Here is a 13,125-nt window from a genome sequence, read left to right as displayed (position 1 = left end):
TGGTCATCACGTGGAGGGTGTGCCAGTACCAGGCTCTCTGTGTTGATGGGCAAGACTCAGGAGACCTGTCTATTCTACAGTAACCCCAGAGTCACAAAATCTTTTCCCCTTTGAGGTGTAAGACATACCAAAAATGCAAGAGGATTTATTCCAATTCTGTGAGTCTACAAACCATTATAGAGTGGACATTTGTTTAACCACCACTCAAGACCAGAAATGGAGTTAGAATTCAGAGGCCTTCACCCACTCCTCCCTGGCCACAAATGTTAGCGTCTCTTTGGATCCCGACTCTTACCCATTCGCTAAGGAGCATGTTAGTCCCTGATTTGGATGCTGAGGCTTGAACCTGGGACCCTGAGTTGAGCATATGCTCTACCACTGAGCCCCAGCCCCAGCTGGCCATGTTTACATTTTCAAAGCTGACAGGGCACCCCACTTCTTACCTTTAAAACAAAAGAAGGTGGCCACCAAATGTATTACCCATCTCCAGTCCCGGCAGAACTCGGGCAGGAAGATCCCGAGTTCATGACCATGGCAGACCCTGTCTCAGAAAAACAAAAACAAAAAGTAGCGAAAACTGAAGAGCAGAGACGTTCTTGAATCAAAGAAAGAAACCCACTCGGTGGGAGTATACTAAGGTGGAGCCGTGCGGCCTCTTGGGGTGCCCCTAGACAGTGTTGTGCTGTCCCTGTGTCCTCCACCCTTGCCCCTAAGAGTGGTGGCAGTCTCATGTGGCAGACTCAGCTGATCACGTGGGTTGGGAGCTCAGCTGTCACCAGTGAATGCCAATGGAAGCTTCGAGGGTGGAAGCCATTAAGCCTCCTCTCCTGCTCCCCAGCCAGGAGCCTTTGTGGCCCTAAGATGTTCGTGCTTTCACTTCACACACCTCAATCCTCTTCCCTTCCTGTCCTCAGTGCCTCTGATCCCCAAGTCCCATCTGCGCCATGTCCTGCCTGACTGTCCCTACAAACCCAGCTACCTGGTGGAAGGTCTCCCGTTACAGCGCTACCAGGGCCTTCGCTTTGTAAGTCACGTCCCTAGACCAAGGTGGGCTGGGAGGAGGCCTGCTGCCTGTGGCCAGGGGCGTGGGGGACAGGGGGTTGACTGAAGCTGACTCTGCACTTCCTGTGTCCTAGCTCGGCAGACAGGGTGGCCCCTCAGGTCCCCGGGGTGCATTTCTGGATGGGTTCACTAGGGTGGACTGCTCTGTGGAACCCGTAGGCACATGCTTCTCCTCTTCCCTCGCTTGTGAAGCCTGGTGACTGCACCAAGGGCCACACAGACCCTGTCCTGCCTGCTCAGTCCCAGCAATGGGGTAGCCAGTGGCATTTTGAACAAAGGCATTTGGGAAAATGTACTGGGTGTGGGTGGCAGCTTTCTCTGTGCGGAGAGTGAGGAAGCAGGAAGAATGTGATATACCCAGGTCCAGAGATGAAGATAGAAGGAAGTGGTGAAGAGTCATGACCAGGCCAGAGAGTGGGTGAGCTGTAATTGAGGCTATTTTTGGTGGTGGTGAGCTCAGCCTATGTTTAGGGGGCAAAGGAAACGGGGGAGTAGAACGGGCTCAGCGTTGTGAGAGCTAGTGAGTAAAGGAGACGGGAGAGGGTCAGGTGCCAGAGGGAAGAAGGAACGGTCATGATGACAAGTGAGGGTAGATCAAGGAGCTGCGCTCTGAGCGGTTTGTGCCTGGAGGAGCAGGCACGAAGAGACCGTGGAGTCCAGACTGCACTGGGCACCACAGCAGCCCTCCCCCTCCAGGGGTGGCTCAGCCCGGGCTGGTTCCTCCCCAGGACTCCGCCTCTGATATCTGCCCCCATTTTTTTCTGCTTTCAGGTTCATCTGTCCTTTGTTTATCCCAATGACTATACCCGCCTGAGCCACATGGAGACCCACAATAAATGCTTCTACCAAGAAAGCGCCTCTGATCAGGACAGGTGTGTGGCACAGGTGTGGGCAGGGTCTCTGTAGGACTCAGGAGAGCTGCCTCAGTTGGAAGGGCTGCTGTACGCTGAGGAGTCCCGGGCCCTCCTTACACGCCCATGTGTGGACACACCCCTCAGAGCACACTGTCTCAGCTCCTTTCTCCACTCTGCCCAGGTGGAACCTGCGAGGAATCTGGTGCGCATCCACAAGTCCCTTTCTCCCACAGGTCCAGCTTCCAGGAGTATATCAAGATGGACAAGCCGGAGAAGCAGGGCCTGGAGCGGCCAGGTACAGAGGAACGTGCTGGCTTGTGCTGCCAGGTCGCGCTTAGCTGCGGCTGGTGTGGCCTCTTCCCGGGGAACGGTCCAGTCGTACAGTCTCGCCCCTGAGGAGCTTGGCATGCACATGCCCCCAACCCGCCCCAAGAGGAGCATCCCGCACCTTCCATTTCAGGGCATATAGAGAGTGAAGCTTCTCACTCACTGAAGCAGCTGGAGATGGCTGGCTGTGGGGACCCTGGCTGGGGTACCCTCCTGGAAAGCATGCTATAGAGAAGCCCTGTCTTGCTGTGGCGTTCCTTCTTGGGGGACAGGGTGTGGCTGAGACCACTTGTGGGGTCCTAAATGTTGCTGATACTGGTGTGGTACATTCAGCTCATAACATTCTGAGGGGGATATATATATATATTCTTTTTTTTTTTTTTTGCTTTTTTTTTGAGAAAGGGTTTCTCTGTATAGCCTTGGCAGTCCTAGATCTCAGAGATCCACCTGCTTCTGTCTGGCAAGGGGGATTTTTTTTAAAACCTTTTTTGTTTGTTTGTTTGCATATGTGCTTTTGGTGTTTTTAAAAAAGATTTATTTATTTTTTATGTGTGTTGTTTTGCCTATGTGAGGGTGCCAGGTCCCTAGAGTTATAGACAGTTGTGAGCTGCCATGTGGGTGCTGGGATTTGATCCCAGGTCCCCTGGGAGATCAGCCAGTGCTCTTAAAAAGTGAGCCATCTCTCCAGCCCCCATGCTTTTCTTAAAGACAAGGTCTCACTCTGGCATTCGGGAGAGTCTGGAACTTGCCATACAGACCAGACTAGACTCAAATTGTGATTGATCCTCTTGCCTCAACCTTCCAAGCGCTGTGATTGCATATACCACCATATTACCCATCCGCCTCGATGCAAATAACAAAACAGGGGGTACTGAGGTAGAATAACTTGTCCGGAGTCACACAACAAGTGAACCCCCCCATCCCCGACTCTGCATGCCACATCTGTGACTGTCTGCTGTTTTGTGTCTTCTGGGAAGGGTTGAGAACCCCTGAAATGAGAAATGGTTCATATTAACAGGTTTGGAGGACGGCCTTCTAGAAGAATCCCAGTATGAAGAAGCACCAGATGGAATCCCTGCCTCTCTAGACCAGAAGACGGGGACACAGAGGAGCAAACCAAAGACTACGTCCGCCCCGGGGTTGGGGGTCACTGACTACCACTTGCGGAAGCTCTTGGCTCAATCACAGAGTGGCCCACTGGCACCCCTTTCCAAACAGAACTCTCCAGCGTCCTCTCCAGCCAGGACAAGTGACCTGCCAGTGCAGCAGCCGGAGAGAAGGACGGGGGAAGCTGACCCTGTACCCAGCCAAAATTTGTCTCGTTCTGACAAGGGGCCCCCGAGGAACCCTCCTCTCACCCCGAGAGCCAGGCCCGCCGGTGACCATCCTGCAAAGACTCTTGAGCAGTCGCAGTGGCTGAATCAAGTGGAATCCTACATTGCTGAGCAGAGAAGGGGTGACAGGATGGAGCTTCAGGTCCCCAGCAGGAGCTGGCACGGGGAGGAGGAAGTGGTGATAGCAGCGGACCCCGAAGGAGACGTGGAGGAAGTGGAGGAGGGGGAGGAAGACGAGGAAGAAGATATGGGCGAGGTTTTCGAGTATGTACCTGTGTTCGACCCAGTCGTGAACTGGGAGCAGACCTTCAGCGCGCAGAACCTCGACTTCCAAGCCCTGAGGACTGACTGGATTGACCTGAGCTGTAACACGTCGGGCAACCTGCTGCTTCCGGAGCAGGAGGCCCTGGAGGTCACGCGGGTCTTCCTGAGAAAGCTCAGCCAGAGGACCCGGGGGTAAGGTAAAGGGCTCCCCTGGGTTACAGAGCAGGGGGATGCCGTGAGGGCCCTGACCTTCAGGCGGAAAGCAGGGTTCCTGCTGCAGGAACAGCAGACCTTTGCTGGTATCCTAGGGCGTAGGAAGGTTGAGCGTCTTCACCCTGACTGCAGCTGAGGACTGGCAAGGCTTGGTAGACTGGCGTCTGCCCTCTGAGGAGTTTGGGAAGAGAGAAGCAAGCAACAGCAGGCTGAAAACCCAAGTCACGGCCTCAGAGGGGGTTAGAGGCGTGACCAGAGTTCCGCCCTTCCTCTCCCTTAGGTGTTGGGTGTCCTCATCTTCACTGTGGTGCCATGTTGCCCGCCCCCCAATCAAGATCTTTTCAGATGCTGGACATGGTGGTGCACGCCTTTAATCCCAGCACTCAGGGAGGCAGAGGCAGGCAGATCTTTGTGAGTTCGAGGCCAGCCTGGTCGACAGAGCAAGTCCAGGACAGCCAAGGCTACACTGAGAAACCCTTGTCTTGGAAAAAAACAAACAAACAAATAAACAAACACCCAACCAAACAAGAAAAAGATCTTGTCAGAGAAAGTTCACTTACCATTGAACCCGTTATGCTGCCATGTACAACGTGCTAGTTTTAAAAGTTCAAAATAGAGTTCAGCTACCGCCAGTATCTGATAACTCCAGGGCATTTCCATTACCTTTGTGTTAGCTCGGATCCCTCCCCCACACCGACCAGGCGAGTGCTGCCTTAGTGAGCTAGGTCTCCAGTCCTTTCTTTTCTTTCTTCTTGAAATAGGGTCTCAGTAAGTCCTTGAGGCTGGCCTTGAATTCACAGTGTAATCCAGGCATGGAGCTCCTTCTTGCATCAACTTCCAGAGTAGCTGGAATTACAGGCCTGCATCTCGAGGCCTGAGGAAAAGGGGAGCGCGGGGGGGGGGGGGACGTGCTCCTTGCTAATTATTATTTTAAAGCAATTCTTCTCCATCATGCTTATCCTAGCGTTCTATGAAACATTAGGGCTGCCCTACCCGTTAGCTGCCCCGCCTCTGCTCCCTCCCACACATGCAATAGCCTCATTGCTTTCACGTATAAATGAGGACACCATGTGGCATTAGTCTTTCTGCGCCTAAATTATTTGACACTTCCGTCCATATTGCTGTGAAAGGATTCTGCTGCACGTGGGCTAAATGGTATTTTATTCTGTATGTAAGCCTGTGTTGTTTACCACTCAGGTATGGAAACACGCTTTGTTAGCCTTTCAGCGGTGGTGGCTACAGCTGCCGTGCACACGGAAGGGCAGGCGTATTTAGTACTCTGCTCTCCGCTCTTTGGGGAGTGGGAGGCTGGATCGTATGGTAACTGTAGTTCTAGTTTTCTGTTAGAGAGTCATTTGCCTGCACGCTCTCCAGTGGCTGTTCCTCTGTTAGTTTATTTTAGTCACTTGAAAGCTGCCAGTCTTGAGGTGATTTTACCCTGATGATTAGCAGTACTGAATTTTTTTTTTTTTTTCAAGACAGGGTTTCTCTGTGTAGCCTGTCCTGGCTCACTTTGTAGACCAGGCTGGCCTTGAACTTATAGAGATCTGCCTGCCTCTGCTTCCCTGAGTGCTTGGATTAAAGGTGTGCACTACCATGCCCAGCTTCTTCTTAGCCATTTTTTAAAAAGATTTATTTATTTATTATGTATACAGTGGTCTGTCTACACATATACCAGCAGAGGGCACCAGATCTCATTATAGATGGTTGTGAGCCACCATGTGGTTGCTGGGCATTGAACTCAGGACCTTTAGAAGAGCAGACTGTGCTCTTAACCTCTGAGCCATCTCCCCAGCTCTTGCATTTTAAAAAACTTTTAAAAAATATATAACTTATTTATATGCGCTGGATATTTTGCTGTATGTCTGTATGAAGGTGTCAGAACCCCTGGAACTGGAGTTACAGACAGTGGTGAGCTGCCATGTGGATGCTGGGAATTGAACCTGGGTCCTCTAGAAAAGCAGCCAGTGCTCTTAACTGCTGAACCATCTCTCCAACCTGACTTATTATATATATATATATATATATATATATATATACACACATATATATATATATGTATATATGAGTGTTTTGTCTTTCTTTTTAAATGATTTATTTTTTATTTTACGTGGATTGGTATTTTGCCTACATGGCATGTGTGTCTATGTGAGGGTGTCAGATCCCCTGGAACTTGAGTCACAGACAGTTGTGAGCCACCATGTGGGTGCTAGGAATCGAACCCAGGCCCTCCGGAAGAGCAGCCAGTGCTCTTAACTGCTGAGCCATCTCCAGCCCATCTCCAGTGTTTTGTCTTTATGTGTGTAAGTACTTTGTGTGTGCCTGGTGCCTGCAGAGGACAGAAGAGGGTGCTAGGTCCTCTGGAACTGTAGTTACAGATGGTTGTGAGCCACCATGTTGGTGCCAGGAAGGAAACCCAGGTCCTCTGGAAGAGCAAGTGCCGTTAACCACAGAGCCATCTCTCTAGCCCAGCTACCCCAACTTTTTGGTCTTGATTGGTTTGGTTTCTTGATATAAAATCTCATTGTGTTGTGGAGACGAGCCTTGGTTTGGGTTGTTTGGTTGGTTGGTTTTGTTTGGCATGTGTGTTGGCGGGGGGAGTGCACCTGTGACCCTTCTGAGTCCTCTACCTAAGTGCTAGGATTACTAGCACGTGCTACCATGCCTGGTTCTTCAGTTTTTAATGTAGCTTTGATTGGTCTAGAACTCACTATGAGATTGGGGCTGGCTGTGCAAAACTCCTGCTTCTGTCTTCCATGCATGGAGATAACCTAGACCCTCTGCTCAGATGTAGCCCATGGCAGCTCAGTCTCCATGGGCATTCCCTAGTAAGGGAGCAGGGCAGTCTCTGGTTGCCTGCTCTTTGATCACTTCCCCCTGGCAAGGTGGCCTTACTAGGTCACAGAGAAAGAAGATCCAGACAGTCCTGATGAGACCTGACCGGCTAGGGTCAGATAGTAGGGGAGGAAGACCTCCCCTATCAGTGGACTAGGGAAGGGATGTGGAGGGGAAGGAGGGAGGGAAGGTGGGACCAGGAAGAGATGAGGGAGGGGACTACAACCAGGATACAAAGTGAATAAATTGTAATTAATAAAATAATAAAAGATTTACTTATTTTTATGCTATGAATACTCTATCTGCATGTACACCTGCATGCCAGAAGAGGGCATTAGATCCCAGTGTAGATGGCTGTGAGCCACCGTGTGGTTGTCAGGATTTGAATTCAGAACCTCTGGAGGAGCAGACAGTGCTCTTAACCACTGAGCCACTCTCTTGCCCCGTTTGTTGTTTTGATCACATGCCTTTAATCCCAGCACTTTGGTGGCAGAGGCAGGCAGATCTCTGAGTTCCAGGCCAGCCTGGTCTACAAATCAAGTTTCAGGACAGCCAGGACTACACAGACATACTCTTGACTCAAGATTTATTCTAAGCTGTGTGCATGTGGGGTGGGGGAGGGTGTGTGTGGAGAAGAGCCTGTCAGACCCCCTGGAGCTGGATGGTTGTGAGCCACATGACGGAAGTGCTGGGAAGCTCAGCTTCTCTGGAAGGGCAGCAGCCACTCTTAATCGCTGAGCTGGCTTCCTCTCAGGTCTCTGTGTTCTAATTCTTTCTGCTAGCCTGTATTTTTTGACTAGGGAATTGAGACCATTAATGTCCAGACTCATTGCAGGCATATGAATTCCTGTTATTCTGTTGATGCTTATCAACGTGGGCCAATTTCTCAAAGAGTCTGACACCGAGGCCCCTTGTCTATTGAATCTTGGCACTCTAACGGACCTTGAAGATCACCGCTGTGGTTCAATGTCTACATCTTAGAAGACAAGGCAGTGAGTCTTAGGGAGGTTGTGTATCTTGTATGAGCCTCTACAGTGAGCCAATGGCAAAGCAAACCATACTCTCCTGCCAAGTGGCCCTGGTCTCACTCTAGCTGCCCCCCTGTGCCACAGGAGATACCAGCTGCAGCGCATTGTGAATGTGGAGAAGCGCCAGGACCGGCTTCGAGGGGGTCGCTACCTCTTGGAGCTCGAGCTGCTGGAGGGCCAGCGCCTGGTACGGCTCTCTGAGTATGTGTCCACTCGAGGCTGGCGTGGAGGTGACCCCGCTGGCAGGGAGGACACAGAAGCCCGGAACCTGCAGGGCCTGGTCTGGAGCCCACGCAGCCGCCGCAGACACGTCCTGCATGCCCAGGATCCAGAGCCTAAGTTATGCTGGCCCCAAGGTTTCTCCTGGAATCACGGAGCGGTGGTCCACTTTATTGTGCCTGGTAAGGCTTAGCAGGGTGGGGTCTGTATCCTTCCTTTCTTCCTTTCTTCCTTCCTTCCTTCCTTCCTTCCTTCCTTCCTTCCTTCCTTCCTTCCTTCCTTCCTCCTAAGATTGACTTATTTATTTACTATGTATACAATGTTCTGTCTGCATGTTTGCCTGCACGCCAGAAGAGGGCACCAGATCTCATTGTAGATGATTGTGAGCCACCATGTGGTCTCTGGGAATCGAACTCAGGACCCATCTGGAAGAGCAGCCTGTGCTCTTAACCTCTGAGCCATCTCCCAAGGATTTGTGACTGAGGCCACCTTGCCAACTGGATTCACAAAAGAAAACCAACAAATTGAGCATTATTGTGTGGTTATCAAAACAATGGAGCTTAGATCCGTAGCTGAGTTGAAGCCAGGGCTTCCTCTTGTGCTAGCTCTCAGGGTTGGCTGTGAGCATCAACTTGGGTTGTTGTTGAAGAAATAAGAGCGAGGGTGTTGTATAGAGCGGGTTCTACTTGGATCTTGTGGTGCTGGAGATCAAATCCAGCACCGGGCACATGCTAAACAGGGCACGGAGCCACACCTCCGGTTCTAGTGATCTCTCCAATGAGAAAGGAAAACACGGGACCGTGTGAAACAGGACGGGACTGGAGTGAGTAAGACGGGTGGGTAGTGGGTCTGTGAAAGCTGGGCAGGGCTGTGGTCGAGAGTCCCACCCAAGACTGCCTTCCAGGTGTGCAGAGAAGCCCCAGTGGTTGGCGAGCCCCGCCCCTCCTCAGGGTCTCTGTGCCACCTGCTAACGGATCCCTCGTTCCTTGATGGGACCCCTGACTTGGCTCACGGCCGAGAGGTGTCCGCCTTTCCTTAACTCCGCCGTCTTCTCCCTGCCTGACAGTGAAGAACCAGGCTCGCTGGGTGCAGCAGTTCATCAGAGACATGGAGGACCTGTCCCAAGCCACGGGCGACTCACATTTCAACGTCATTATCACAGACTACAGCAGCGAGGACATGGATGTTGAGATGGCTCTGAAGAGGTCCAGGCTGCGGAGGTAAGGGAGACCGTCCACCTTCCTGGGGTCCCGGGACTGCTGGTCAGGGTGATATCAGAAGCCACAGCTGGCTCTCCGGAGTACCAGTGTCCAGCTCCTGCCCGCAGCCGGGAGCACCCACTCTCTACTCCGTGCCATCCGACGTCCTTCAGGGGCCTACGGCTGAATCCTCACTCTTGCCCCGCCTTTCTTCCCTTGCTGCAGCTACCAGTACCAGAAGCTGAGTGGGAACTTTGAGCGGTCTGCCGGACTACAGGCCGGCATAGACCTGGTGAAGGTAACAGGCCTCAAGGGGGCTTGGGGAGGTGATCGGGGACTAGTTAAGAGGCAGAGAGACATTTGGGAGGTGTAAAGTAGTCAGCTACTTAGCACGGAAGGGATGGGGACACGGGACTTCGTTTGTCGCACCCGTCACTGTAACAGGAGAACCGGAGTGTCCTTGTTTGCCTCCTATTTCTGTCATAGACACCATGACCAGAAGCAACTTGGGGGGGGAAGGGGCTAATTGGTTCACAGAGGATCGCTGAGGGATGTCAGGGCATGAACCGTGGGGGGAAGGTGCCTATGGTCTTGCCATGTGGGGGCTGAGGTCAACCCCAGGTTCTCTGGAAGAGCATCTAGAGCCTCCCCCATCAACCAAAATGCCACACAGACTTCCCCAAAGCTCAAGCTGATGGAGGTGTTTTCCTAAATGAGGGTCCTTCTTTCCGTATAACCCTAGCTCGTGTCAAGTTGACAAAAAAAAAAAAGAAAGAAAGAAAGAGAAGGAAGATCAGCACACCAAATTAAATTAAGATAAAGTTTGTTATTTGTTATTTGTCGTGCCCGGAACTGTACTCAAGGCCTTGCACATGCTAGGCAAGCACTCTCCTACTGAGCTACGTTCCCAGCTCTGGGGAAAGGTTTTTTTGGTTCACAGTCCGTGGTCACCTTGCCCTGATGCTTTCAAGCCTGTGGTGCCACGAGTCATGGCAAAGGATACTGCTCGCTCCCATGGCAGCCGGGGAGTGAAAGAGGAAGGGGGTAGGACCCCGATATCCTCACACCTCCTGGTGACTTAAATTCTTCTCACTAAGCCTCATGTCCCATGGGTTCCGCTAGTTCTCAGTAGCACCACAGGCTGAAAAACAAACCTTTATCTCACAGCCATTGGGAGATGCTTCCAAGCCACAGCAAGGAGCGTCCTTGTCATTGTATCGCAGACCCAGCACTGCAGAGGGCCTAAGCAAATAGCAAGGAAGGTTTTTTTTTTTTTTTTTCCCAATCGTTGGACTCCTCAGCCCCCATAAAATATAGGGCAAAGGTTAGGTATTGTGGCCCATGCCTGTAATCCCAGCCCTCGAGAGGCTAAGATGGGAGAGTCGTGAGCTGAGGCCAACCTGGGCTACATAGCAGACACTAGGCTAGTCTTGACAGGATAGCAAGACTATCTCAGAAGAAAGAGGAGGTGGGAGAGGAGCCCGAATCCACCGAGTCTGCTGCAGAGGGCTGTGGAAATCTGCCTCATGTTTAGCTTTGTCTAAGTTGTCAGCCGCTCCAGTGAGAGGAGCCAGGGGATGGCGCTAGAGTGTCCCTGTCTCCCGGCTCGGGTCCAGGGTCTGCTGACCTTGCCTTCTCCATCCCTAGGATCCACACAGCATCGTCTTCCTCTGTGACCTGCACATCCACTTTCCAGCAGGAATCATCGATGCCATCCGGAAGCACTGTGTGGAGGGCAAGATGGCCTTTGCCCCCATGGTGATGCGGCTGCACTGCGGGGCCTCTCCACAGTGGCCTGAAGGTGAGCCTTGCCCTGGACGAGGGCAGAGGAGAGGCCCTCTGACCTCCCTCGGTGTTTACCGCCAAGCCTGGGAAGGTTTACGTCTGTCCTGCCTCCCTGTCTTCCCTGAGCTATGGACAGACCAGGCTCTGATGACAGCCCTAGGAGCAGGCAAAGCAGTGGCGCTTTCCCCTCCTCCCCAGCAATGACATTCACGAAGCGTGCTGGAAGCTATGCCCGGGAGGTTAGAGAAACAAAGTAGATGAGAAAACCAACTCACAATGGCCAGAAGGGATGCCAGGGTCACATCCTAACTGCCAGGCTACCGCTGGGTTGTGACATCAGTCCATGGTCACTGCTGTGTGGGCTGAACCCCGAGGCTGGGTGGTGTCTTCCCCCAGACAGACCAGGGACTTCCTTAGCTAACAGCTACCTGCCTCTGCTGCCCCACTCTCTACCGTCAGGGCCCACAGGAACACAGCACATTTGAGCAGTGTCTTGTCTGTCCGCAGGCTACTGGGAGGTCAATGGATTTGGTCTGCTCGGCATCTACAAGTCGGACCTGGACAAGATCGGGGGCATGAACACCAAGGAGTTCCGAGACCGCTGGGGAGGGGAAGACTGGGAGCTGCTGGACAGGTGACGTTGGGGAAGGGCCTTCAGGGATCTGCCAGAGTTCCAGTCCTGGGGGCCCTCAGGACAGTAATGCCAGAGCCACAGAACTGCATTGCAGATTCCCAGGGCTTGGGAAAGTGTACTGGTGTGTAGGAGGTTGGCTTCAGTGACATTCAGGCTGCATATCCAGCAGAGGGGGATGACACTTCCACTGTGTGACACGGTTTGAGTGGCTGGTTGTGTTGTCAGGGATAAAGCAAGAGACTAGAGCTAAACAATGAAAACGATAATGTTAGCAGGACCAGGTGTGGTGCCCAGGCTAAGATGGGCATTCTCCAGCCCAGGCTAAGATGTTGAGCGTTCTCCCAGTCAGGAATCATGCTCTTTCCAGCCACAGCTGCCTGGAGGAGGGGCTGAAAGCTGTGAGAAGACACTAGGAGACAGGCCAAGGGTCAGGAGTGAGTTGGGGACCAGCCAAATAGACAGTATAGACCATTAAATGGCAACTGGATATCCAGGGGGTCAGGATCCCTGGAGGTGAGAAGGGAAGGGGTTTTGAGAAGAAGTAATAGCATCAGAGAAGAAAGGGAGGGCTGGGAATATAGAGTGCTTGCCTAGCATGAATGAGGCCTTAGACTCAATCCCCAGTACACACACACACACACACACACATGCATGCATGTGTGTGTATACATAATATACATACAGATATTTATATATTACTTGCTATTCTTGGCAAATCTGTGACAAAACACCTGTCTGTAGCAACTCAGAGAACAAAGGCTAGGAGGCTCATGGCAGGAAGGCTGTGGTAGCGTTCGTGGAGATAGAAGCGCCTAACAGACTAGGTCAGACTAGGAAGCAGAGGGAGAGAAACTTAGCCCGGAACTAAGACAAACTACGACTCATAACCCAGCCGTGTGTTTGCACACACTCAGACATTAGGGTTCTTAGCCTGGTGTGGTGGCATATGCCACTGATCCCAGTACCGTGGGGTTCAGAGCCCAGCCTGGGCTACCCAGGAAGACCCCGTCTCAGTCCCCCATCCCCCCAAACAAAGGAAAGAGAAAAAAGGAGAGAAGTGGGAGGACGGGGTAGGGGGAACAGTGGACTCAGCAGGTGAGTCAGGAAAGTGTGCTGGCAAGAGGCGGGGTCGTACAGGGTGCGCCCCGAGAGAGTGGGAGGGCACTGTGACAGCTGGACTGTTTCTCCCTGCATCTTCATGTGAGCCCTTTTCCAGGAAGTTTGTTCCCAAGAGAAGGGGAAGGAGGGAGGCTGCTACCTTGAGAGGTGAACTTCCTGGAGGGACAAAGAGGGGACAGCAAGCCTATAACTGCTGGAAGGGTGTCCGAAGAAGGAGAAAGGGACACGGCCAGAGACAGCTGAGGGGGCAGG

The 13,125-nt window shown here is 52.3% G+C and overlaps 1 protein-coding gene across 1 annotated transcript in view; it reads left to right on the top strand.

Moving 5' to 3' along the window:
* B4galnt3 (beta-1,4-N-acetyl-galactosaminyltransferase 3) overlaps positions 1–13,125 on the top strand; it is a 90,738-nt gene that overhangs the window by 74,307 nt on the left and 3,306 nt on the right. Inside the window, exons 11-19 of the mRNA XM_021632582.2 lie at positions 915–1,024; positions 1,834–1,934; positions 2,150–2,211; positions 3,262–4,033; positions 8,002–8,318; positions 9,203–9,356; positions 9,561–9,633; positions 10,983–11,136; positions 11,628–11,754. Of these exons, the coding sequence (XP_021488257.1) occupies positions 915–1,024; positions 1,834–1,934; positions 2,150–2,211; positions 3,262–4,033; positions 8,002–8,318; positions 9,203–9,356; positions 9,561–9,633; positions 10,983–11,136; positions 11,628–11,754 (1,870 nt within the window). The remainder of the gene's footprint in view (positions 1–914; positions 1,025–1,833; positions 1,935–2,149; positions 2,212–3,261; positions 4,034–8,001; positions 8,319–9,202; positions 9,357–9,560; positions 9,634–10,982; positions 11,137–11,627; positions 11,755–13,125) is intronic.

Source organism: Meriones unguiculatus, chromosome 5, assembly GCF_030254825.1.
Source record: "Meriones unguiculatus strain TT.TT164.6M chromosome 5, Bangor_MerUng_6.1, whole genome shotgun sequence".
Classification (NCBI taxonomy): domain Eukaryota; kingdom Metazoa; phylum Chordata; class Mammalia; order Rodentia; family Muridae; genus Meriones; species Meriones unguiculatus.
The sequence above is the reverse complement of the archived record's forward strand: the minus strand, read 5'-3'. Positions and strand labels throughout refer to the sequence as shown.